General features: G+C 32.9%; 2 protein-coding genes across 12 annotated transcripts in view; one reads left to right on the top strand and one right to left on the bottom strand.

Annotated features, from left to right (window-relative positions):
• Positions 1-20,406, bottom strand: part of LOC108024901 (polyamine-transporting ATPase 13A3) — a 41,072-nt gene extending 20,666 nt beyond the window's left edge. The window contains exons 1-9 of one of the 6 annotated variants that reach the window (XM_050886875.1): positions 20,339-20,406; positions 16,403-17,798; positions 9,898-10,186; positions 9,726-9,832; positions 9,290-9,651; positions 8,729-9,232; positions 8,457-8,657; positions 2,235-4,107; positions 932-1,982 (exon numbers count right to left, since the gene is read on the bottom strand). In XM_050886875.1, coding sequence (XP_050742832.1) covers positions 1,387-1,982; positions 2,235-4,107; positions 8,457-8,657; positions 8,729-9,232; positions 9,290-9,651; positions 9,726-9,832; positions 9,898-10,186; positions 16,403-16,838 — 4,368 coding nt within the window. In that variant the 5' untranslated portion in view covers positions 16,839-17,798; positions 20,339-20,406 and the 3' untranslated portion in view covers positions 932-1,386. Of the gene's footprint in view, positions 1-931; positions 1,983-2,234; positions 4,108-4,634; positions 4,760-8,456; positions 8,658-8,728; positions 9,233-9,289; positions 9,652-9,725; positions 9,833-9,897; positions 10,187-10,286; positions 10,336-11,372; positions 11,489-16,402; positions 17,799-20,212 lie in introns of those variants that run through there. The other 5 variants (XM_017095067.3, XM_050886878.1, XM_050886877.1 and 2 more) reach the window with 5 other exon arrangements.
• The window catches only part of LOC108024900 (ankyrin-3), a 35,661-nt gene continuing 20,151 nt past the window's right edge, over positions 10,966-26,475 (top strand). The window contains exons 1-3 of one of the 6 annotated variants that reach the window (XM_050886872.1): positions 10,966-10,975; positions 22,090-22,228; positions 26,284-26,391. In XM_050886872.1, coding sequence (XP_050742829.1) covers positions 22,112-22,228; positions 26,284-26,391 — 225 coding nt within the window. In that variant the 5' untranslated portion in view covers positions 10,966-10,975; positions 22,090-22,111. The other 5 variants (XM_050886869.1, XM_050886871.1, XM_050886870.1 and 2 more) reach the window with 5 other exon arrangements.

Raw genomic sequence — 26,475 nt, 5'->3', positions numbered from 1 at the left:
AACATTGAAAGTTAGGCGGTTTAAAAGCTCTGCAGAATCAATGTCACCTCTTATTAGATGTTGTATAAAAATAGTACCAAGCATTGTTCTACAATTTACAACTGTAGGCAAATTAAGCAATTGTATTCTGCTCTGGTAGGAAGGTAGCCTTACGTTTTGATCCCAGTTCAAACTACGCAGGGCAAATAAAAGAATTTTTTTGTACCGACTCAATACGGTCGATGTGCACTTGTTATTGTGGACTTCAAACCGACGAACTATGTTCCAAAATAGGACGGACAAGGGAGGTAAATAATAATTTGATCATAAAAGGGTCATAAAATTCTTTTGACAAACGGTTTATAAACCCAAGAACACTCATGGCTTTGTTAACAGTAGACATAATGTGGTCGTCAAATTTAAGTTTATGGTTCAGAAGAACACCTAAATCGTTAACTGAATATATACGGTGAATGTGGCTTATTTTTAAGAAAGTAACTAATAAACGTAGGAGTACCCCTATAAAAAGCCATAACGTTGCATTTAAGGCAGTTCAAATTTAAAAGGTTGTACTCACATCTTCCATAAAAGCAATCAATATCTGACGCTATATCATTATATTTATCATCAGCTTAACATCATCAGCACACATTAGTACACAAAAATGTGTTATGATTGAGGGAAGATCGTTAAAAAACAAAGTAAACAGCAAAGGGCCCAAATGACTACCCTGATGCACTCCAGATGGCACGTAGATCAATTTTGAAACAGTATTCTTCAATATAACCCTGAGTCCTGCCACCCAAGTAACATGAAATCCAAGATAATAGATTACCAGGAAACCCAAGCTAATCTAATTTAAATACAAAAGGAGACTGGTTAACGAAGTCAAAGGCCTTACTAAAATCTGTATATACAATGTCCGTGGCGCCCCTTTCCGTCGATTGCATAATCACCTTTTTGCTAATTTTTATTTTTTATGATAGGCAAAAATATTAAGATTTACATTTTTTTTAATTACAGCGTACTCTAATACATATAGTAAAGATAAGTGAATAGTTAAAAATAAATAAATAAACTTAAATGAAGTACAATGTACAGCCAAAATGAAATTTATAACATATTAAACGCTTAATTATAAGCAAATATATATGACCGTCGTTATACACCTACTATAATACAAAAAAATTGCTTTGACCTGTTTATATAAAGTTATCTTTTATATAAGTAATTTACCAAAACTATGTGGATAATCTAAGTAGGAACTAAACAATTTTGACTAAATTCAATATAATGTTATTATGCTAGTTCTTAGATTTAAGCCATTAGTTATTTTAAAATATACAAGATATCTCGCCAGAATTATACATATTTTTTTATTTTTTACTTTTTTTTTAAATTAATTTACTAATTAAATCCAGGAAATTTTCCAAACTGCGTGTCATGATTTTGTTCAGCATGCAAACTGACATACGTGGGCTGATCTACTTCCCAGTCGGAACAATTATTAGGTTCATAGACTTCAGTTATTGGTGGCCAATTTTTTATTGTGGAAATATCATATTCCAGACGCAAGTATTTTTGCTTTGCTGTGACCCAGTTTTTATCCCGCTTAACTTGGTATTTTTTGAACACTATATATTCCACCAAAAAAGACTCGACAAATATATGGCAACTAAATGCTGCTGCTCCGTAAACAAGCATCATGTATCGAAAACTCATGACAGGAGGTACAATGAGCTGAAAAAAGTTTGCTACCCAGTCGCTTGGGTAAATGACCAAATAAACAATAATGCATAAGTTAACAATAAATGCTAAGCATAGTGGAAAATTTGACCACAGTGGCTTTCGATATGGCGCACCCTTGGAAAAAACAAAAGCAAGTATTATGTACTGAAAACTAGATATGCAAAACATGGTGTAGTTTTCATAACAACCCAAATGGTCCTCATCTGCAGGTTGGAACGGTTTAAACCACGGCTCTTGGTGTAGATGAATCCAACCTTGAATCATAGGATAAAAGTAAAAGTAATAATAAATTTAAAAAATGTACACCCAATATGCTCCCATACGATTGATAACAAATTTGGTTAGCATTGACCCACAGAATCACAAAAATTACCTGTAAATTTTTTCGAAAACATTCATTTTTTTAAATATTTTTAAGCGCTTAAATGACAAATTGAACAGCCAAATTTACTATCAACCGGGTTTATGAATTTTATTTTGTAAACTAGTACTATTAATATCCTTACCAATTACTTGAAATCCAGTTACAACAGTGAGATGAAGTAAAAGGGATGCTAATGGAGTAGAAGATATCAATGAACTGAGAGGCACTTGTTCGACCAAATTTCCATCAAATGATCCAGTTTTACCAAAAAAGAAGGCAAAAATTGATATAAGTCCAAGGTCTACGTAAAGATACTGCTTGTCTGTCAAATTCGAGTCGATAGAATAAAGAACCATAACAGATATAAACTGAACCAATGAATATGCTGCCATATATTTAAAAATTCCAAAGGATGTGACTAATGCGGCACGTCCTTCCTTAATAACTTTTAAAACAGCCGAAATCGTGGGATTACGTGAAGTAAAGGGCGACGCAATGGATGCTTCGGTCTCACTTAGCGAAATACCAGCATGAGCCACCTTTAGCGCACCGCAATCGTTGGCACCATCACCGCACATGGCAACACAGTAGTCCAAATTTTGAAGTTCTATAACTAGTGCCTGTTTCTGATCGGGTGACATTCGGGCGTAAATCGATCCCCGTGTTAAAAGAATGGCCATTTCATCTGGAAAGTGATCTTTTATAATTTGCCAAGTTCCGCCATCCATTGCGAATATGTAGTGTTGGCGCCAGCTTTCGTCCTGAGTGCGGTTTATTCCTAGCTCAGCATCTACATCTGTTGGCTCATTATGGGTCCATGTGTCTGTGGTCTTTACACTGGCCAAACTATCGCTCGTCGGCAGAATACTTTCTGCATAACTGGAACTCGATTCGTTAACTAATGAATTCGTCGACTCAAGGCGAAACAGAGTTTGATCACCAACGGTACTAAATTTATCCTCACGATTTTCCTTGGGAATATGGTTACTATTGCACTTTGTTGTTAAAAGAGATGGAGAAGATATTTTACTCCCCAAATCTAATGTGTACTGCAGCTTATAGAGTCTGGCTGTTTTCTTATCAACAATGCTATCTGTATTATTGCTTTGTATATTTCCACTATTTCCAAGCGGATCTGCATGCACTGTTATAACAGCTTGTGATGCACTTACAATACCACAATCACGTGCAACACTCATAGCAGTTAAAATATTATCGCCAGTAATCATAATAGTTCGAATCTTTGCTGAGTTTAACGCTTTGATTACTTTAGCAGTATCTGGCTTAAGGCGATTTTCGAGTACCACAAAACCAAGAAATTCCAAGTTGCTTTCAACCTCTTCGCGGGATAGGCGCTGTATTTTTGAATAGTTCATTTTTTGCACAAGAGGTTTGAATGCAATGGCAATAATTCGGTATCCTCTTTTAGCAAATGTCGATAGCTGTTCGGAATAGTTATCGGGTAGGCTTTGCGGTGTGCAAAGTGTCTGTAACATCTCTGGGGAACCTTTGCAGTAAACATTAAATACTTGGTCGCTGAGACAACGAGTAATAACGGACATTCGCTGAAGACTCGACGTAAATGGAAATTCTCGAACAATTCCATGATCAAAATTTTTTTGATTTTGCGAGATACCAACAGTTGCTAATAAATCGTCTACAGACGATTGACGGCTGATTTGACTCTTTTTTTTTGAATCCGATGATCTCAAGTCGGAAGAGCAAATCCTTGGTTGTCTTAAAATAGTTGGATAAAGAATACCATATTTTTCATTATCTGGTATGTTATTTGAATCTTCTATTGTCCAACCCGTAGAATTAAACATTTTCAAATCCAAAGGATCCCCCATCAATATACCGTTCATTATTGTTATAGAGTGACACGTTACCATGCCAAAAAGAAAATGATCGTAAGGCAGGCGGTCCACGGTTTTTAAAGGTATTTGAAACTGATTTGTTGATGATTTGGGCACCACCCCCCACATATCAAGTCCATCTTCTGTCAGAGTACCGGTCTGAAAAAGAGGAATGAATTATTATTAATTGTATTTAATTGTATACAACTTCTTAAAAGACTATGTCTATGCAAAGTTACATAATGAAATAACCTATAGGTGAATACAAATTTACAACAATTAAACAAGTTTTAATTGAATTATGAACGTTTCGGTATGAACGTTTTTTAAAACAATTTTTAAAACAAGCTATACACGTTTTTGAGGAAAGAACCCTGAAAAAGCGACGACCCTTATAGGAAGCTAAAAATACATAAATAATTTTATGTAATATTCTAAAGAAGATTATAACCAATTTATATTTTTGTACGTTGCAGTTAACAATAAATGCAAGGCCAACTATGCTGACGATCTCCGCCCTAAAGATTAAAGTCGCCATTAAGGACCATGTCAGAAATGTACTGAAGAACTGGATCATCGGACACTACAAAAGGCTCCGTGGTAAACCGTATAAATAAAACCCTGTTTATATATATATCACACAGTATTATTTTTTCATTAATTCCAATAAATTCTGATTTTTATACCCTTGCAGAGGTTATATAGATTTCAGTCAGAAGTTTGCAACGCTGTGAGGGAGACGTTTCCGACCCCATAAAATATATAAATTCTTGATCAGCGTCACTAGACGAGTCGATCTAGCCATGTCCGTCTGCAAATATAAAAATGTGTTCAAAATCGGCTATTAAAATGTGAAATAGGTCTTTGTTTCTGGTGCTAAAAATCATTTCGTAAATTACGGAAACTCCTCACGGAATACAATGACCTAGAGTCGCCAATAAAAATTGCTGTCGCAATACCGGCTGGGGCATGCATATTTGGTCACATTAGTAAAAAAAAAAGTTCTAGAAATTAAAAGATATAAAAATTATAAAAAAAGTAAGCTTAATGATTTTTGAAGAATTTTTTTGCAGGTAAATTTAGTTCAGTTTAAAGAAACTTTTTGCATCAACAATTTAAGTTTTCAAGACGAAAGAAAAAGTTTAAAAAGCAGATTTTATTCTTACGCAGAAATATCTTATAGATTATTAAGAAACATTTGCTTTCAGGGTCCTAATAGAAAGTTTCCGTTTTAAAAACATTTGCCCCCATGGCTAGAATAGCAAGTTTTCATTTCATATTATCCATTTCTATTAAACGTGTTTTCTAAATGGAAAATTAAAAGAATAAATCTATATGAAAGTGCCAAAAGGTGTATTAACTAGTGCTAATAGTGTATGAAAATACACAAAAAAGCAGTAAAATGCTGGCTTGAGGTACTTAAACAAGCTTTAAAAGAGTATGGACTTGTAAATTTACCAGAAGAAAAATGTATTTATGTTCTTATCAAGAGTGACGAATAAAAAAATATATTTAGTTCTTTATGTAGATGATTAAGTTACTGCCACATCTGACATAAAAAAGATGAAACGTTTCAAATTATATTTAATATGATTTCATATTAAACACGATATTTTATTTATAGTATTATAAAGATTTTGAATAAGATCAAATTTAGTGATAACTGCTAAAAAAAAATTTAAAACGTTATAAGAATAAAAACAATGCAGAAATATGGGTATGTTTTAATTATAATTAAAAAATACGACTTTTGATTTTCTAACCTTCTTTCTTTTCTATACCAGCTCCACGCCTAATGGATTTACGAAGAAAAATGGGAGTTGATGAAGCAAGCATAATCCGAATAGTATGACTGACAGTATATTTTGTGTGTCATTCGTTGCGATCGGACCATTACATCAGATATATAGTGGTCGACCCCTTGCACACTCTCGTGGTGGGCTTCGTCAATACGAAGACTGCCGACCACAGTTATACTCTTTTACTCAACGAGAAACGGGTATAATAAAATGAGTGGGGGGAGTGTAGAATAAGGAGACGAATAGGGTGTACGGTCACGTACAAATTTTTAAAGAAATATAGTGAATTTTTTTATTATGCTGACAATGTATTTACAATATTTTATTCGTTCGCTTGATTATTTTAAACAAAAAGCTTAAGCAAATACAAAAATAAAAAACTATTAAAAGTTCCAAGAGCAAAAATTTGTAAAAAGCTAAAACAGTCAAGAATTAATAAGATCTTTAGCAACAGTTCCTAATACTTTGGGTTTTTCATTTGTTGGGTATGGGTATTTAATTTCGGTATTTGTTGACATAAATATTGTAGTTTAATTTAATGAGATCTCCCAAAAGTAATGCTACTGGAAATACATATTCTTCTTACTCTCAAAGTCCGTGGAAAACTTTTGTCGGGTCAATTTGGAGTGGACATGAATCTTTACTGAAACAAACTTTTCCTGAGCAGGAATATCTAGAATCTGCATGTAGCTACTTAAGTTTCCAAAATCACAGCGGTCATACGGACATGGCTAGGTCGACTCGGCTAGGCTAGTCAAGCTGATTAAGAACATAAATACACTATAGGGTATAACTATACCAATGAAAATATATTTCATTAGTGTCATTTAAGAAATTGTGTGGTTTCGTGGTTTATTGCGTTTATGCGTCATGCGGGTCAAAATGGCTATGCAATCTGCAGAAAGATACAAGTTGTTTGTTTACTTAGGATAATTTTTGTAAGACATATAGTTATCCGCAAGATTAACATTTTAAACAAGTCGTGAAAGAAGTAAGAGCTTTCATAAACAACAGTAAAAAACAGTGGTAATTGATATTTATACACTGAAACACTAAACAAAATGTATTTTAGTAAGCTGGTATAGCTCTTCTTGGCCCTGCTATGTAAGCATTTTTCCACATTATAAGCACATTTTGATTTCTTAAAAATCATGAAAGACACTTTGTAATTCCATGTACAAATATTGCTCACCTACTAAATGTAAGCTGTTTTGACAGTAGTTGCAACTGTTATTTTGGAGACGTTCGTGTGATTCTGATCTAGTAACGTTCAGACACCTTACACAACCAGATATATATCGAAAGCTCTGACCTATAACAATTAAATAAAACATTTTGTGGTAGCTTAACTTTTCTTTTAGAACAATTTTTTTTGTACCAGTAAAAAATGTTTTTTTTAAACTTTTTTTTAATGAAAATTAAAAAATTGCTTATGAATATAGGTACAACTGTTCTCGTAGTATATTTACCAATAAAATAAAACACCCCGATAAAATTTCCTTATTTTGGACGTCCAGGCCTAACAGAATACTACAGTATATTGCTTTTTTTGCGGCTTGAATAATTTGAGAGATTCACAATTTTTATTTGATAGTTGGCTAAAAATTTTCTTGTAAAAATTTTTTACAAACTATGAACGGAAATAAATAAGAACATTTCCAGTGAATGTCATTGACATTGTCAACCAAGCCCAAAACCTTAAATCTTGATTTTCATTTTCATTTTTTTAGTTCATTGGATCAATGACATTAATTAGCCACCATTACAGTAACCATTGGTGCTTATATTTATATTTAAAGATCTTCCGACCCTACCTTAAATATAACTTCTTAATATATTTTTAAGTAACATTTTTTGTTTTGTCAAAAAATGGTAAAACTAAACCTTTCGACCAAACTTTACTTTCCGAAAATAAGAGCACGAAAAACGAAAAGTATTTTTGAAAATTATTATTATTAAATTGTATTTAAGTTTTTAAGTGGAAAATACACCCTTATCTGTGTTGGTACGTAAAAAAAAATGTTTAACGCTCATGCAGTGTTACAGGTTCTAAAATAGTACATGCAACCATTTTTGTAGAAAACAAAATTTTAAAACGGGGCTTTTACAACAATGTGTTGCATGTAAAACGTGAGGAAATGCCTTTAAGGCTTAGCGCGAAATCGTTAGAGCGGCTTTTGAGAAATAAGAAAACAATTTTAAAAAATATCAGAACAAAAAAACTTTTGGTCATAATCAATAAACTAAGTATTTCGAAAAATCATTTAAGGAAATCGAACAAAGTATTTTAAAATATCTTTCTAGTTACATATAGAACAAGCTTGTAGCTTCAGTACTTCAGAAGCTACGGGTACACAAAACGTAGCTATTCATAGCCTCGCCAAACTAGCTAGTTTTTCCAAACTAGAAAGAAACTAATGTTTCTTATATTAAACCTTTAAACATCGTCTAGCATCCGCGGCATACCACCATCCCCAACGGATCAAATTTCTTAAATTTTAACTCTTTCACCACTTTTCTCCCACACCAATTGATTTTATTAAAGTCTTGCTATGCAATTCTTTTAGTTTTTGCAATCCCTTTCGTTTGATGTATCACTCGAAACAATCGGACCATTACTGTAGATTTTCAATTCTTCGTGTAAATATTTTTGTCGTTATTTTGGCATGTCCCATTTTCATAAATATAATTTTATACATGTATACGAACCTTGTCAAAACAGCAGCAATTTATGCCTCCGGCTACATTTATGGACCGAGGGGAAATGCAAAATATTTCACTAGCCTTTAACCGCTTTTGTGCATAGAAACGACCGACGGTCATTGCAGCTGGCAGTGCTGGTGGGACTACGATAGTAATAAGGTCCAGAGATTCTACTGCTATTTTTACGGGATCCGTGCCACGCATTATCTGTATATATAATTTTTATTTATTTATTTTAAATATTTAATTTATATTCATAGATCATAGTGCCAACTTACTTTTGTTACAAGCGTATAAATAAATCCGACACAAGCAATTACTGCCAGGAACTGAATAAATTTATAGGAATCTTGCTCAAATTTGTAGTCAACAGGTGGGGGATAAAGAATAGATCGTATTAGTTCTCCCTTAGCTGTTATGTTTCCAGTGTTTATTACGAACGCCAATACTTTTTTTGATCCAATATAGCGAGTCTGAATGACCTTTGTCCCACAAAAAAGTGTATGCCTGGCATGTTCGGTTTTATCAAATATCATGTCACGCTTTGATGGTAAAGGAGTTTTCGTGACTGGCACACTTTCGCCGGTAAGCATAGACTCATCTAAAATGCAATTTCCTGATAGTAATACTGCATCGCACTGCATAGTACACCCTGAAGAAGGAATTTCGATTATGTCTCCGGGTACCAGGGCACGCGTTGGAAACTCCTTTGAAAGACCCCTAGGATCAACTACCCAAGCATTACCAGTGTTATATACAGTTTTTTGAAGTACGTCTTGATTCTGAAAATTAATGTAAACAAAATATTATTTTAAGAATTTGTAAGTTGCTATACTTGCCTTTTTTGTTTGCAAAATAGACATCGTTATACCAAATATTGACATCAAAAGTATAACGCAAGCATAATAATAGTAATCATATGTAAACCATAGTATGACTGAGAAAATTTGAAAAACGTAAAAAGGATTAAGAACTTCTAGGAAAAGCAATGTTTTGATATCTCGCAATGGAACAGTTATCTCATTGTCCCCAAAAACAATTCGCCTCGAAATCTGCTCTCTAGCAGTTAATCCACGTTGTTGGTGATAATATGAACACGGAATGTTAAGATCGAGTCCATTTATCCTTTGGAAACAATTCAGATTGTTGTTCCATGCATAGACCAATTGCTTGCAGCGGAAAATTCGTATGGCTGAACATCCTAAAAAATTACAATCAAAACAAGGATGTTAATACATATATATTTATAGACGTTTAATTATATAAATTACGTACTTTTGAATTGCGCTGAGGTGAAATGAACCGATAGTTGCACGGCGTGTTCTGCATCACTCCCTACATTCATGAGTTCTGCGTCCGGCCGTTCCTTTTTCAATAGGGCCCTAATAAATGATAATGCGTTTTAGTTTAGCAACATTTTAGGTTACTTGAATTAACATTTACTTACTCAAAGTGGTTCGCAGTAAGTACTCGAATTTGCTTTACGTGGTACACCTTGTGCTTTCCTTGATAATCCTCGGTTACCAAAACTTGTTCTGCCTCCTCCAAGGGACATCGAGAGCATGTGGCATATAGATACAAATGACGCCACCAATGTAAGACGAGGCGTAGTAGGCCACCAGTTAAAATAATACAGGCCCAGCAAATTGCAGTTCGTATATGGGAACGACGATATCCGCTTACGTTCATTTGATCCTCCTGATCTTGATTTAATAGTCCAGTACATGGTTTTGAATCTTAAAAAAATGAATAGCTCACTATACTAAGCACTAAATAATTTGGTAATAGTAAATTGGCGTCTTTTTAGTATTTTACAGTCACTGATTAAATGCATACCTCTTGACTCTTTGTGTTTAATCATAATTCTGTTGTAAAGTTTGCTGTTCTACCAACCCGAAAATTAAAAAAAAAAAAGTATTTTAATTTCCTATGTATACAAATCATGTTTAAATAAAATATATTAAGTATAAATAAAAATATAAATTTGAATAATTTACTTCACTGCAATGGACCCGATTATATTTTTATTAATGATTATTTTTAATATTTAACAAATTTAAAAATAAAATATTTGGAATTCTGTTGAAACTAACAATGCCCTGAATCTAAGTGCGTTAGCTCAATTAGATGAGGCTCTTTAACAAAAAAGATTCAGACAACTTTAATGAAAAAGTTGTAGCCACGAGCTGTTACTGAAACGCCTAATCGAAAAGGCTACAGCAGTAGATAAAAACAGATGATAAGAGTCAGAAACACGCAACGCTTAAAGCAGACTTGTCGTACAGGTTTTACTTTATTGTTTTATGTGTTTATATTTCTATGGTGCCCTCGACAATTGCTTGTAATTGCCCAACTCTTTCCAAAAAAAAAATTGTACATATGTATTCTTGTACATATACATTATACATTATACACAAATATGTATAAAAAAAATATATATATCCATATTTAAATATAAATAAATAACGCAAAAAAGGAACTGACTCTTATTTATATTTTAGCTACAAAAACAATAATGTATGTATGTATTTATAAATTTGACAAACTTATAAACTTTCGCGAAGACGTTAACGAATACAATAAGTGACAATCTTCATCAATTAATGCTTACGAACATATGAATATTTGTATATTACGTATATATGTGTGTATCTTCATATGAATCGTACGTTCATATGTATGTGCAGTTGGTATGTGTAGCACTGAATAATATACTTTTTATACTTATTTAATTGTATGTACATATTTGTGTACATATATATTTGCATGTATACATCAATTTAAGATGTTTAATATTTATTGTAATTATTAGTATGTACAACAGCATATGCACATTGGACATATGTATGTATTTACATCAATTTATAATTTTTTATGCGTAGACTTTACTAATACAGGTTTAACTGTTGTATGACATTTTACCTATGCGGACAGAATGTAAAACGTTAGAAAGGCTATGTATTTATTTGTTTGAATATACAATCATCGATCCTAACAACATTTTACATAAGAACTTTTGTAAATAAATAATTTGGCGGTGCGATCGTCACGACCGTTTACCTTATTAAGAGGTATTTCAGGGTCGGAGACGCAGGTGGAACCTGTTTACTGTTACTTTTCACAGAATAAAATATGACCCTTTGCTTGAGGAGAATCGGTTCAAGAAAATACAACATACAACGTATACATTGATTTAAAGTTGGAAATATTATGGACTTTATACGCTTAAAAATCCAATTGTCTGATATGCGTTGGACTGGAGCACCCTGATAAAACAAAGTTTTGAAGATCTCAGCGTTCATACGGACGGACAATATACATACATACATACTTAATGGGCTCAAGCTTCATTCTACCTGTTACATTCTTTCCGGCAAATCTAGTATACTCTTTTACTCTACCAGTTACGGGTACAATAGAAAAAAATAAAAAGCTTATAATAAATGTTTTGTCCTTTATTTGTTTTTTTTTTTTTTATATAAAAAATTACTCAATTTGGACCATTCATAAAAAAGTTATGACCAAATAATGGAATCTTAAAATGTGGTGCCGGTATTTGTTGTTAACAATATGGTACATAGGTACGGTTCAAATTAGGGCCGTGCACAGAAATAAAGGGTGTAAAAGGACGCTTAGATATTATCTCAGTTGCTCTTATGCTGCAGGCCCGCATAATATTTTCTGTTATTTTGTTAGCTTTATTGAACTCCGATACCATGAACGCCTCGCGTTTTCATCTATTTTCCGTTTAACGCGCCTCAAATCCCTTACAAACTTGTTTAGGAGAGGAAGGAGCAAATTGCGCGAGTACAAAATTAAAAATAAAAATACAGAAAAAAATCACGTATGCAATTTATTTGCTACATACAAACTTGTTTAGGAGAGTAAGCACCAATTGCGCGTGTAAAAAATTCGAAAAAATACTGAAAAAATGACGTATGCAATTTATTTACTGAAATTATCTGTAGTGATTTGCACTGTCTGTTTTTAGCACGTAGCTAAGTGGAAGCCCCGTAAGTGCGAACAGGCTATAATCTGCAAGGGAATATTAACAATCGCTTGAAGTTTATTTTTTTATTTTGTTTTAAAACTGGACAACAGAGTAATACGTTTCTTATATTCGACTATATACACTAGTCGTCATAAATATTTTAAGAAATCATAAGCAAACGAAAATTATAAGCAAAATACATTTTTAAAGTTTTTTTTTAAACATTTTGAGTCGATAGATTTAAGTTCCAAGACGAAAAAAAAAAATATTCATAACATTTCGGAATTTGTAATTATTTTAATTTTTTGTGTCATTATAACGGCATTTAAATTGCCTTTTGATGCCAAAATTTAGAAGAAGCAAGTTAAAATTATGAGTATATTATATACTTTTGTTTCGCCAAAATACTAATGCCAACTAATGTTTTTTTTTTTAATTTCGAGTTCAAATTAATAGATTTTAAGAGATTTCTCACAATCGTCTCAAATCCGAATACCCCTTTCTAATTTCCTTTCTTTTCCAAAAGGGGGTACATTATTTTTTATTAATTAAATTTTACCCAAGCAAACTGACAATTTTATTAGCCACATTAACTATCCTTCAGCAACCATTTCCAATCTAAGCTATAGCATACTTCATAGAATAAAAACCAGTACCATTACTTAGAAGATATTTGGTACTCCGGAACTTGATAAGCCTTACTGCGACATTGTTTGATGGCTTGATCGTAACACGAGCCAATTACGCAGCTTATGCCGGCAAAAGTCTGAACATCCCTCGGTACAAGTCCTTTTGTGGCTTTACTTAACTTTTCAGTTTACAGAAAAACTTTTTGTTTTCGTCTTTACGTTCTCCGGTTATTATTTTCACCGTTTCTTCATAATAGACAGCTGTATGTGACAATACATTTTTGTACCTTTGACAATGCCCTTGCAGGTTGTTCCTGTAAGAGCATTATAGCTCTAGAGATCTCCAACTTTTAGTAAACTAATAGAAATATTAAGAAACGAATCTTTAAATTTTCTGCCGTATGTGTCTGCAGGGAACATTTAATTTCTGATCGTTCTCAGAGCAGTTATACGTTATGATTTAAAATAAATATTTTATAATTTATATCTATGCTATACGATATAGGTATCCAATCCGGCTTACTTATGTTTCCCGCAAACAAAATTTAACGGTATTATTTTGACCTTAATTTTTTGATTCTACATATGACATCTAAATAATTACACTTGGCCCTCGCTTAGCACGGACTCTTTTAGCACGAAGTCGGTCTTACATGGTTTCAAATTTGCTCCCCTCCCCCTATTAACACGCTAAAAACATCTATCCTACACGATTGCAAAATAGCACTGGCTTCTTTCCTTCTAGGTGATAGGTGAGCGACGGTTGCCACTGGCCTCCATCCTTCTAAGTATTAGATAAGCGGCGGCTAATCCTTTAGCTGAAAGGTTTAGGTTGGGAAACACTACCTCCGTTGCTATCTGCCCTGCCCTATAACCAATCATATCCAATAATACCAAGGACGATGGCCAGAGTAGTATGTAATTATGAGCTTTAGCTCTTTATTGGAGTATGTTGAAAACAGAACAAAAGAATTTAAGAAATAGTTTTATGGCTAACAGAAGTTCACAGTGGCCACGCAAATATGATATGTTTGCCGCCTGTGTACGAGCGTCCGGCCAATTGCTAGGTCAGCAGTTTGGTTGGCGCAATGTTGTTGACGTTACTATGGTCAACGACTCTTGTCTTGCTGACCACAGGTAACCTATATAAATTTTTTTCCGTCAATTGTGTTATTGTGCTTTTGTCATACGCATTTGACCTACTAAAACACGCTTACATCTAAAGCGTGTTATAGTAGATGCAAAAATCTTAAGCTTTGCAGATCCGTAAAAAAAAGTCAAAGATTTTGTGGTAAATAAAAAGGTGATATAGCTTGATTAAATCAAAAAGGCAATACATATTTAAAACAAATATAATTCAGCTTTTACAATTTAATATCACTTTTAATTTTGAAAATATTAATGTTTTGCCCTTATTAAAGGAATATACATAATATTTATTTTAAGCAAACGTATGCAACTTTGATAAAAAAAAAAGACAAAATCTGAACAATAACATTTTTTTTTGCTGCCAATTTTAAATTTTAAGAGCGTAACTCCCTTATTTGTACTGAATCCATGTTTCGCTTAACGCGATTTTGCTTTACACGAGCATTTTTAGGAACGGAATCTTCGTGTTAAGCGAGGGCCAAGTTTAGTAGTCCACTTTTTTACACTCCCTGCTCTCTGCAAGGGTATAAAAAATGGCGTTTTGTCGGTTGATTGATTATATTTGCCTGGACCAAACTTATAAAATTTATTCACAGTTTTGTTTTTACTGTTGTTTTGTTGGTGCTTATATGTGTTGATGGGAAACATCAGTGAAAGACAATCAATCCAAAAAAGTTTGTGCCAGACAGACTTTGGCTTTTAGCACCTTTATGGGCTTGCTACATCGGTGAAACAAACCTACACTGCTTAAGAAGCCCTAATGTCAAATTTCTATGCATCTTTACTGCTGACCCGGCTAGTCCTGATCAAAAATTTATATTTTCTACCCGTAACATAATTTTCAAGGAAATCAGTTCAGACCTGCAAGCAAAAAGGCGATAATTCTATCGCCTGTCGTCCAGAAGTCACTTCTGGAGATAGAAAGACGATAGAACCACTTTACAAAAACAAAATATGCATATATCGCTTAGAAGTAACTTCTAAGTCACTTCTAGAAGATAGAAATGCGATAGCACACATTTCGAAGAAGTAACTTCTGAGATACTTCTGGGCGATAGTTAGAAAATAGCACACATTTTACAAAAACAAGGGTCTCGATCGCGAAGAAGTAAATTCTGAGTCACTTCTGGACGATAGTTAGACGATACAAAAACAAAGTTACTGGGGAAAAAGGAGAACACGATAAGTGTTTATTTCTGAAAATTAGTCTTCCTTTTTACCTACGGTTTTGTTTTTCGACCGAGCGTCACTTTATTTCGCACTTTGCTTGTTATCAGTCGAGTTTTGTATAAAATTTGTGTGTTGCTTTGTTTTTCATAATTTTTAAAATTTTATAACACATTAAAATGTCCAACTCAACGAAGAGTGGGAATATACGTGAAGCTGTACGATTACTTCAAGATATTTTTACATTACCTGGCTCGATTGCAGTGAAATAAGCATTCAAAGATTCTCCACCTAATTATAAAAGGTAATTCCTCCAAATTTATTTTTATTTTAAATATAAAAAAAATGTTGCTATGTTTATTTTAGAAATGGTTATTATTCAATTTCTTATGTGAACGGAGCTGGACATAAATAAAATTATAAAGCAGCATTTCCGATATGCCAAAGACCGTGTCTGCAAGTGCTCAAAGACCGTATGGAAAAAATAAATGCAAAATATTGCCTAACATGTAAAAACAAGTTTTTTTATTCAAGATTTCCAATGGGGAAAGGCCCTTCTGGTATCTTCTACAAGCGTCTGTTAAGTCGCTTCTAAGTAACCTTCAGAAGTGACTTCGGCGATATCGCATTCGGATCGCGGAAGTCACTCCCGTCGGGAAGAAATGTGCCACTTCGGCGGCACTTCCAGAAGTGACTTCGGCGATATCGCATTCGGATCGCGGAAGTCACTCCCGTCGGTAAGAAGTATCGCAGAAGAAGTTCACTCCTGGAAGTGTCAACGAAGACACTTCAAGAAGAGTCGCCGAAGTGACTTCCCAAAGTGTCGCCGAAGTGACTCCAAGAAGTGCCGCCGAAGAGGCACATTTCTTTCCGACGGGAGTGACTTCCGCGATCCGAATGCGATGTCGCGGACGATAGTTTTCATCTTCTAGAAGTCACTTAGAAGGGTATTCCGCGATAGAAAATGCTGGCAGGGGATATTCAAATATAAATAAATTGTTAGGACTCATACATACCATCAACAAGACGGTGTGAATCCCTCGGATATAATTCATCAACGCTGGGCTCGAGAATGTTTGTTTCCTGTGCTTCACTGACGCGTTCCTGGTCTGGACGAATATATTGGAGTAACGAAACGGATCTTGCTGGAGTGCTAACACAACCATTAACTAACGAATTATTATTCTCTAGCTTTTCCGTTTTATTGTTGCGTCCGTTATCATTTTTTCTGTGGTGCTTTAAATTGGCCTCGATTTCATGGACTTCAGCTGGCGAATTCCACCAACTTAGTTTTAAAAGTTTATTTTTAGCGGCAATTTGAGGGAACTGAAGATCCTCCTCCGTTTCAAATTCCAAAACATCAAATTTTGAATTTTTATCTAAATTTGGTAATGAATTAAGCTGCAACGTCTCATTGCGAGAATCTGTAGACTTGTACTGACTAGTAAACATTTTTTACACAATTACAAATTACCAGTGACAGCAGTAAACGAAAGCTTGAACAAATTGCAATGCTATTCGGTTTAAGACTTAAGAAATTTGAGTCACCAAGAAATGTCAGCTGCACATCTGGCCTTTATAAAATATCTTTCTTAAGCAATATAGAAAACCACGAATTATTTTTAGCATCATTTTAGCACAGTTTGGTCTTTTCAATTTATGCAGAAATCTGAAACAAGATAGTGCAATAATTCTAAATGGAACATGATAAGCCGTTAATAGTTTAAAACGCGTTTTCTTGCGCTGATGATCTCTGAACACAAATTGAACTGAGAGATGTAGAGTCTGCCTTTCTGCTGCAACGATTCTACTCCGGTTCTTTATTAATCATCCAAAGCACGGAAATGACTTTAAGCAAGTTCCTCCGCTTCCCACGCGCTTTTCAAAAAAGAACTGCTTGATGTACTCTTTCTGTAGAATCTCTAATTTTAATCTTGCCTCACTGGGCAACGTGTCAATCAACCTTTTAGCCGTTAATGTGAATACACTGTATAACAGCTGGAGCCAATTTATTTTAAATAGCCCACTTTTTTCGAGTTTCTTCTTTATAGCACTTTGAAGTGAATTCATTACGATGCAATGCCTTGGATCAATTTCTTAGTTTGCCAGGTGTGATTTATACGACAATGTCAAAGTCAATATATTATGATTTCTTATGTTTTTGTATATAATAACAATTTTTACTCCGTCGTACGGAACCACAAATTTTATTGTTTATTGTTAATTGACTTACAATTAAAAATAGAACGCCACATGATAAACATTTCTATATTTCGAATGTATGTTATGTTTTTGTCATAAAATTTTACGGTATTACTCATTTCATTGGGAACACCGTACAAAGGCATAGTAATAAGTAACAATGCAAAAGCTTATGTTTTATAGCTGTTATCCTAACGATAATGCATTTATCTGAAATAGAAAGTGAAATAAACATATTTAATCGAAATCACATTTTCAAGAAAGTAATAAAAATCTACGATCGAGTGCATCGACTTAATATATCTGGAATTAAAAAATAAATATTCCTTTAAATATTTCTCGTTTGTATTTATAGAAAATGCTGCTTTTCTATAAATATGCAAGCGGTCTGAAATGCTTAGTTACAGTATCACGATTTGGTATAAAACTCTGTTTTTAGCTGTGAGTCTTATTTGGCAGGGAAGGAACTGGTCTAACTTTTTTTTACAAAAGTCAATAGTTTTTGAGTAAATTTCAGTTCAACGTTGATGTTGTTGTTCTTTGCGATTTGTGGGGTTAAAGGGGAAGTGCACATCTTAAAACTTTTAAATAGTTACACTTTATCTTAAAGTCATTCATGGTTAAGTTTATACATAAAAAATTCTATTGCAATGAATTAAGTAAAAACCACAATACATATGTAACCATTATACGTTTGTTACGTTTGTAGTTCGCGACAATAAGCAAAGCACAGTATTTTTGTATAATATATCTTAAATTACTTGCTATGTTATTTAAAGTATTCGCATTTTTATTCAGACGATTTATGTGTTTTGTTATGCTAGCAAAACCAATGAAAAATTTGTGCAAGAATATATATTAAAACATCAATTCTTAAAAACTTTCGATTGATTTTTATTGATTTGGATTTGTTAGGAAGTTTGTATACCCTCGCACTTATAAAAAATAATCGTCCAATTTTTATTAAATTTAATTCGAAATTCTTAAAAATATAAAAAATTATATTCCCAATATTATAAGATAATTCGTCCAAAAACACCGAAGCTATAATTTGTTTCATAGTATTTTCCCACCAGTTTTTATGGCAGCTAATTTAATTTAAAATTCAAAACTTATTAAAAAATGTTATTTCCAAGCGTAGGAGGTTATATGTTAAAAACACCAAAGATATCACTTTTTCATATTATTTTCCCTCTAATTTTCCAATCTTTCGTCTGACAGCTATATGATATAGTCGTCTAGATCGACTCGTAAGTGATGCTGATCAAGAATATATATACTTTACTTTCACTGCGTTGCAAGAAGGAAACGTTTCAGAACCCCTAAAAGTATTTACAGTTTTTATGAAAGAAACAACATTTTATCTGAAATGTATTTGTCTCATCAATACCTAACTCCCAAAAAAAAGGTGCCACGCCCACTCTAACGCCCACTAACGCCCAATATATACATACATCATTTACCTTTCTTTACTTTCCTACGATTAAATATATCCCCTTAATCTAAGAGTAACAGGTGTAAATACCTTATATACATATTTTACCTAAGCCTCTAATGAGTTCTCTTATGAATGCGCCGAATAGTTGCATGTAATATCTGCACTATTAAACAAATATGTATTTGCAATCATGTTTGAAAACAACTCTTAAACAACCTCTTCTAAAAAAAAATACATGGGAGATTGATCTTCGAGGTTAAAATATTGAGAACAAAATTAAAAGAACCATTTTTCCCTTTATGTGTACTGGCGCACGTTCTAACTACAATTCGAAAATTTCTTTCGCTGCAGCATAAACTTAAAAGTGAAATGGGAGATGGAAAACCCAAAAAGTATATCGTTGTCCATATTCCATAAGTATTTTTTATTAACCAACTCCACCAAAAATAAAATTATTTAATGTTTTATCGTTAGTTCGGACTTGCTCATAATTCGAAAGGGTTTCAAAAAAATATTATTTTGTAGAATTTTTTTCTGATTTTTAAGAAAAGTTTAAAGTGTTTAACACATGAAATTTTTATTTGTTTCAAAAAGCAAGGCAATTTAAAATAAATATTGGGAAAACTTTTTAAAGTAATTTAATTATATATTCTTTCAATATAAAACATTATTTTTTAATTAGTTAAACAAATGTCTTGAAATGATGTTTTTAAGTCTTCAAATGCAATTTAAACAATAACCAACCAATATCAAATCCGTTGATTAGGGCTCGTTTTTTACTTACTCGCCCCACTATGCAATGTGCCGCATTCTGTGGATACTTAGATACATACATATGTATGTAACGTTCTTTATTTTTTTTTTTTTATATATTAAGTTACTTCCTTCCGTGAAGAGGGATAACGTTCTTTAATATTACAAAATTGGCACGGAAAATCGATCAGTTTCTTTGCTAGATTGCATGTTTTATTAAATTATTTTATCATAAGTCGTGAATTCTCTATAAGCGTATCGCATACCAATAGTAATGATTAACCATCTAAAACAATCAACCAGCGTGACATAACATTATCATATCCAAAGTGAGTGTTATATTCTATATTGAATTACACAGTAATAAAGAATTTTTATAGATTATAAAATGGCAGCACACTTTGTATCTAGAACATTTTTAAAAAATACATACACTCAAAGCAACACACATAATATTAAAAGGCTCATAAATTCTATATTTTTATAAAAACTTCTATATGTATTAAAAAATATACTTTTTTTACATAATAATATTTAAACGTGACATAAATGGTTGTACTTTTATACTTTAAAGCCACGCTGTAACAACCAAGTGGGGTTGCCCAAAACATTAAGAGTTCGAAGATAAGTTTTTTTGGAAAACTATCAATATATTGTAATTTATATATCGATATTTTTAAGTACATCCAAAAACGGTGATTTTTAGAAAAAATAATTGGTTAATATCAGAAGCATGGAACTTTGATATAGATTATACTTTGTTCAGACAGAGCACGTTTCTGCAGCTCCTACTCCTACGTTTTTGTGCACCTTTTGGCCTTCGCAAGTACTCTAAATCAAGAATTCGTGCAGATGACACTTTTGTTTGCTGCAGTATGTAGCCTGCCAGGTAATTAACATTTTTCACTTTTTTCTTTTATTTTTTACAATATGCGCTTTAACACGTATTCTTTTTGTAATTTTGAAAAAAACATAAATTTAGTTTAAAACTAATTGGAAAATGGTCAAAATAAGTGAAATAAGATTCGATAATTATCAAATATTTGATAGTGTATGTATCCATTTGGTCACTTTCTTGGTAATTTTTCCGTGACATCTGCAGTGCAGTTCCGATTCCCATTATGCCGACTGGATATTGGTGGAATTGAAGAATGGGAACTGAGTTGAACCGTTGCAGACAGACGGTGCAAACAGGCGCTTAGCATCCTGGCAATGGCTGGTAGTGGCTCCCCGAGCTGTTCCGTAGCAGGGCCGCCCTCCTCCTTAATGAACCCATCCCGTTCTTCTGCTCCGCATAAGCTGTCCAATGAAGAGCACGGCAGAGATCGCAATAGCGTGAACACACCCGTCAGAATCTCCACATGGGGAGAGAAGTTTAGTTGGACATGCTTTTAATAGGCTTTTCTCCAGGACTGCCATTATTCTGTGAATTAGACCTGTTGGGCGACATATTGGCGTCATTTTAAATTTGCAACCAATGAAGACTTTTTGGAGTGCTTTGTTTTATTTTGTCTAATGAAAACAGCCAAAGATTAAATTTCTTATTCGTTGGGCCGCGGGACTCTCTTGATAAATTTGGTATTTTTCTGTTATTGCCTTAGCTTATCTGAATTACGTGCTGAAATATGCCTCTCCTCGCTCCTATCTTTAGCTCACGGTTTTCGTTGATGTGAGTACTAGGTTTCAGGATAAAATATCTGAAGTCTCAACTGTCAAACTTCGTTAGGTTTCAAGACATCGATCGACATATGTATGATTTTGAGGTATTTACGGGTGTACAAAATTTCTAGCGGGATAACTAATAAATCGGGCACCACTGATGAAATCGAAGAAATATTGATACGGCAGAATAGCGATATCTATGTATGTACCTATCAAAATACTTCCTCTAAAAATAGTATAATATTCATGCGTATTGAAATTTTAGGTCAAGATATTATAAAAAAAATAGTTAATCAGTGTGTTTTTCATAATAGTAACTATTTACCTTATGGATCCGTTATACCAAAGAATTTGTAAAAACGAAATTATTGTTATACGTGGTGACGTCATTCCTATTCCGTTCACAAAAAATGATTGAAGACTTAATTAAATAACAAAGTTACAAATATTTTAATGACAATGTGCTAAAATAAATGTCATTAAACCAGTTATCTTATTAGGAAACACATTTATGTATTCCTTTTACGTTCGTGTTTGTATTTTTGCATGCATATGTACATACATATGTATGTATGTAAGTCTCCCTCGAATAAACAAATTAATAAGAACATTTTAATATTTCTATGCCAAATATTGTTTGCTTTTCAGGCCTTGAACGTTAATCATAATCATGACACTTGGTGAGGTACGAGTCGAGAACAAAATCCATAATACTGAAAACTGTGCGCAGACCATGAATATAAATAATGGCATGACCTCAGACAAATTTAATGGAAATATAAAACAGGTAATAAGTACGATAATTGGAAATATTTTCGGTTATCTTAAATAAATATTTTACATATCTGTATAAAAGTCCAAAATTACAAACATTTGTAGGTACAAATGTTTTTTATTGTAACTGGCTTTAAGTGTGTGGGCGATTCTATTTAGATCTTTATAGGAAAAGTTAATTGGGTTTCAATTTTGTGTGTATACAAATAGAAATGTGTGTGCTCACTTTTTTTATACCCTTGCAGAGAGTATTATAATTTCAGTCAGAAGTTTGCAATGCAGTGAAGGAGACGTTTCCGACCCCATAAAGTATATGTATTCTTGATCAGCGTCACAAGACGAGTCGATCTAGCCATGTCCGTCTGTCCGTCCGTTTCTACGCAAACTAGTCTCTCAGTTTTGAAGCTATCGGGCTGAAACTTTCCCAAAAGTCTTCTTTCTATTGCAGGTAGTATATAAGTCGGAACCGGATCGGACAACTATATCTTATAGCTCCCATAGGAACAATCGGGGAAAAAATTTTAAAAAAATTATATCTTTCGTGTTTTTTAATATATATCTTTCTAAGCTTGGACATAACATTTTTAAATTAGTTCTGAATTGCGAATTAAATTTTATCAAACTCGGACGACTATATCATGTAGTTGTCATAGGAACAATCGGGAAATTAGTGAGAAACTAATATCTTCACTGCGTTGCAAACTTCTGACTGAAATCATTATATCCTCTGCAAGGGTATAAAAAGGTGTTTCTCAACATAGGCATGTTATTCCTTCTGACAAAGTAGATTGTTTGTTCTATTGAAGGCGCTGAATTTTAGTTTGCTAGGGAGATATTTTGGCTTGTAAGTTGTTCTTACTTTGTGCAACAGTACTAGTGTTTTGTCCTCGATCCAGACATTTAGCGGCATATCAAAAATTTTAAAAGTTGCGTCAGATATTCGATATGTGCCCTTGCGATTAAATATATATATTGCTACATTGTTGAAGGCTACAAGGACTTTGTGTTGGCTAGTAGTATCACAATTTCCAAAGACTTTGACTCCATAGAATACTAGTGGTGTCAGCTTAGTTTTGCAATAAGCATTTTTTAATTTATTAATAAAAAGGTTTCCGTGTCGTCAAGTTGTCTAAGTATCCATACATTTTCACAACCGTACAATTTACGTGGTTACTCCAGGATAAAGTGTCTACATAGTTTAATTGTCGACCATTTAAGGAATGTTTTTCCATATGATCTGTGTTAAAACATCGCTTATGTACTACTATGCATTTTGATTTGGGGGTTTAAGGATAATCTATTTCGGTCTGCCCATTTGCAAACCATGTCTAATTTACTGTTACAGACACGAACACATTCAATAATTTAGATGGCAAAGTACACCACATTTTACGGACAAAATTATTTATATGCTTGTGTAGCTAATAGTTGTGATCGTTAAGATAAGTAGGATTTCATAAAACTTATAAAGACGACTTAGTTTAGTAAAAAGAATTTTTGTGTTTACCTTGTTAAAAGCCTCACTAAAATCAAAAAGCGTCAATAAAGTTATATTCCATTTATCCATTTGTGGTCTAATATATTCAGTGATTTTTATATCAGCTGTTGTGCAACTTCTATTTGCTTGACTTACAAAGTCAATCTCATCACTATTAACCCTGAGCCCTTGGATTTGTGCGTTTATTTCTTTTTTAAAAATAATCAAAAATTTAGGTTTTTATGGATTTATTTGAAGACTATTATTTTTTGCCCAACATCTTACTAGTTTAAGTTCACTATTAATGAAATCAATACATTCTGATATACGGCTATAGGGACGATTCACAAACATTTGCATATACTCGGCATACATCTGCACTTCACAATTAGACATGAAATTTGGAAGATCATTCACATAAATGGAAAACAGTAATAGTTCAAGGACCGACCCTTGGGGAAAACCATCAATCTCCGTTGCAACACATTGAGATCGGCCCAATAGGTATGATCTCATCAACCTAATGCACAGAATAAAATGATCGACAGTGTCGAAAGTTTTACTATAGTCTAGCAGTGTAAGAAATGTAACTTGCCTATTATCAGTTTTTATGCGAATATCCTCTGATATTTTTATATATCATATATTTTTAAAATTTAAATTTATTCGGCACGCTTTATTAAAATCAAACACCTAAACACTTTACGAGTAATGGGTATAATGCCTTGATTAGATATCCGCATCTAATGAGTTCAAAGTTTTCGTGTTTACATACTGATATATAACCTTATCCTATAGCGAGGATGAAGAAATTGCTAAGCTTAGTGCGGTTCCAAAGTTTCTATGAACAGTAGTTATCGCATAAGTAAAGCATCATTGGAATTAAAAAATGTCCCCATCTGATTTGATGATTTCAGTTAAAGTTACCTCAAGTAGTTCCTTTTTCTCATGTTATGATAAAAATTTGGTGTTAAGGAGTTTAAATTTCCCTCACTTTTGAAATTCGACTTGAACGATCTGCATTCTTGCAGATCGGCAAGCCGAAGTTTATATACCGTTGCAGTTATAAAAAATAATTCATAATTTTATTAAATTGAATTCGAAATTCTCAAAATATAAAAATTTATATTCCCAATATTATAAGTTAATATGTCAAAAAGCCCCAAAGCTATAATTTGTTTCACATTATTTCCCACCAATTACCCTATTCCTATGACAGCTATATGACTTAGTCATCCGATTTTAATAAAATTTAATTCGAAATTCAGAACTAATTAAAAAATGTTATTTTCAAGCTTATAACGTTATATCTTAAAAAACACAAATGACATAAATTTTATTTCATGTTTTCCTACTAATTTTCCGGTCGCTCCTATGGCAGCTATATGATATAGTCGTCCGATTTTGAAAAAATTTAATTCGAAATTCAGAAATAATTTAAAAATTTTATTTCCAAGCTTAGAAAATTATATGTTAAAAAACACCGAAGATATAATTTTTTTTAATTTTTTAACCGATAGTTCCTATGGTAGCTGTACGATATAGTTGTCCGATCCGGCTGGTTCCGACTTATATACTACCTGCAAGAAAAAGAAGACTTTTGGGAAAGTTTCAGCACGGTAGCTTTAAAACTGAGAGACTAGTTTGCGTAGAAACGGACTGACAGACGGACATGGCTAGATCGACTCGTCTAGTGATGCGGATCAAGAATATATATACTTTATGGGGTCGAAAACGTCTCCTTCACTGCGTTGCAAACTTCTGACTGAAATTATTATACCCTCTGCAAGGGTATAAAAATTATTTATTGATTATTTCTTAAGCAAATAACCTTGGAATTGTGTTTAACAGTACCCTTTCATGATCAAACTACATTGTTTATACAGGTGAGAAAACGTATTGTCCACTACGGCTAATAAAACTGATCCAGAATATTTTACCAACCCATAGTTAAATAATCCCTTCTTTATTATACGGCGTTGTAATATTTGGAAATTGTTACTCATAAAATAGGAATAGATTGACCATAGAATAAAACATTATAGCAAGACTTTCTTTCAATATTAAACTACATTATTCAATTTCAAGTCATGCCGAACAATTCTTTTGATTAGACTTTGCTAAATTGGTCGAATTTAGGACACTTATTCTCCTCTACAAAATATTCACGATCAAGGAACCGAATCACTTGTTTTCGTTCCTCAACTTTGCACAGTCACCCAGAGCTAATACTAACAAGAAACCACTACTCCTCGAGCGAAAATCACTTCTTTGCATGGGCTGTTAAGCTTTGGAACTATTAGCCAAAAAGTTTAGAGACACTATAAGAAGTGCTATACAGTTTCGGAAAGAAATATTATTAAAGTTAAAAAATAACTAACCCACAACCAACCAACCGTAGACAACTATAAATTCAACTTTATACTAGATAAAAAGTGAAAATTAACGATAATCATTTAAGAGTCTTAAATATATAAAGTACGAATAAAAATTCAGCTAAAATTGTATTTTATATAATTATATAATGTCGTGTACAGCTATTTGTGTGGCACCTTACTAATTAATATCAAAATATTTTGATTTTTTTGTAGAATGATGCAACAATATCATTCTTACGTGCTGCACGCAGCGGGGACATTAAAAAGTTAATTGATTATCTTGAAAGTGGTGAAATATCAAATATAAACAGTTGCAATGCGGTAAGTATTGAACGTAAAATCAAATTAATATATTGTTATGAATAATATTTTTACAAATAAAAGTCACAAATTATATAACGGGAA

The sequence above is a fragment of the Drosophila biarmipes genome, chromosome 4 (assembly GCF_025231255.1).
Source record: "Drosophila biarmipes strain raj3 chromosome 4, RU_DBia_V1.1, whole genome shotgun sequence".
Taxonomy (NCBI): domain Eukaryota; kingdom Metazoa; phylum Arthropoda; class Insecta; order Diptera; family Drosophilidae; genus Drosophila; species Drosophila biarmipes.
The sequence above is the reverse complement of the archived record's forward strand: the minus strand, read 5'-3'. Positions and strand labels throughout refer to the sequence as shown.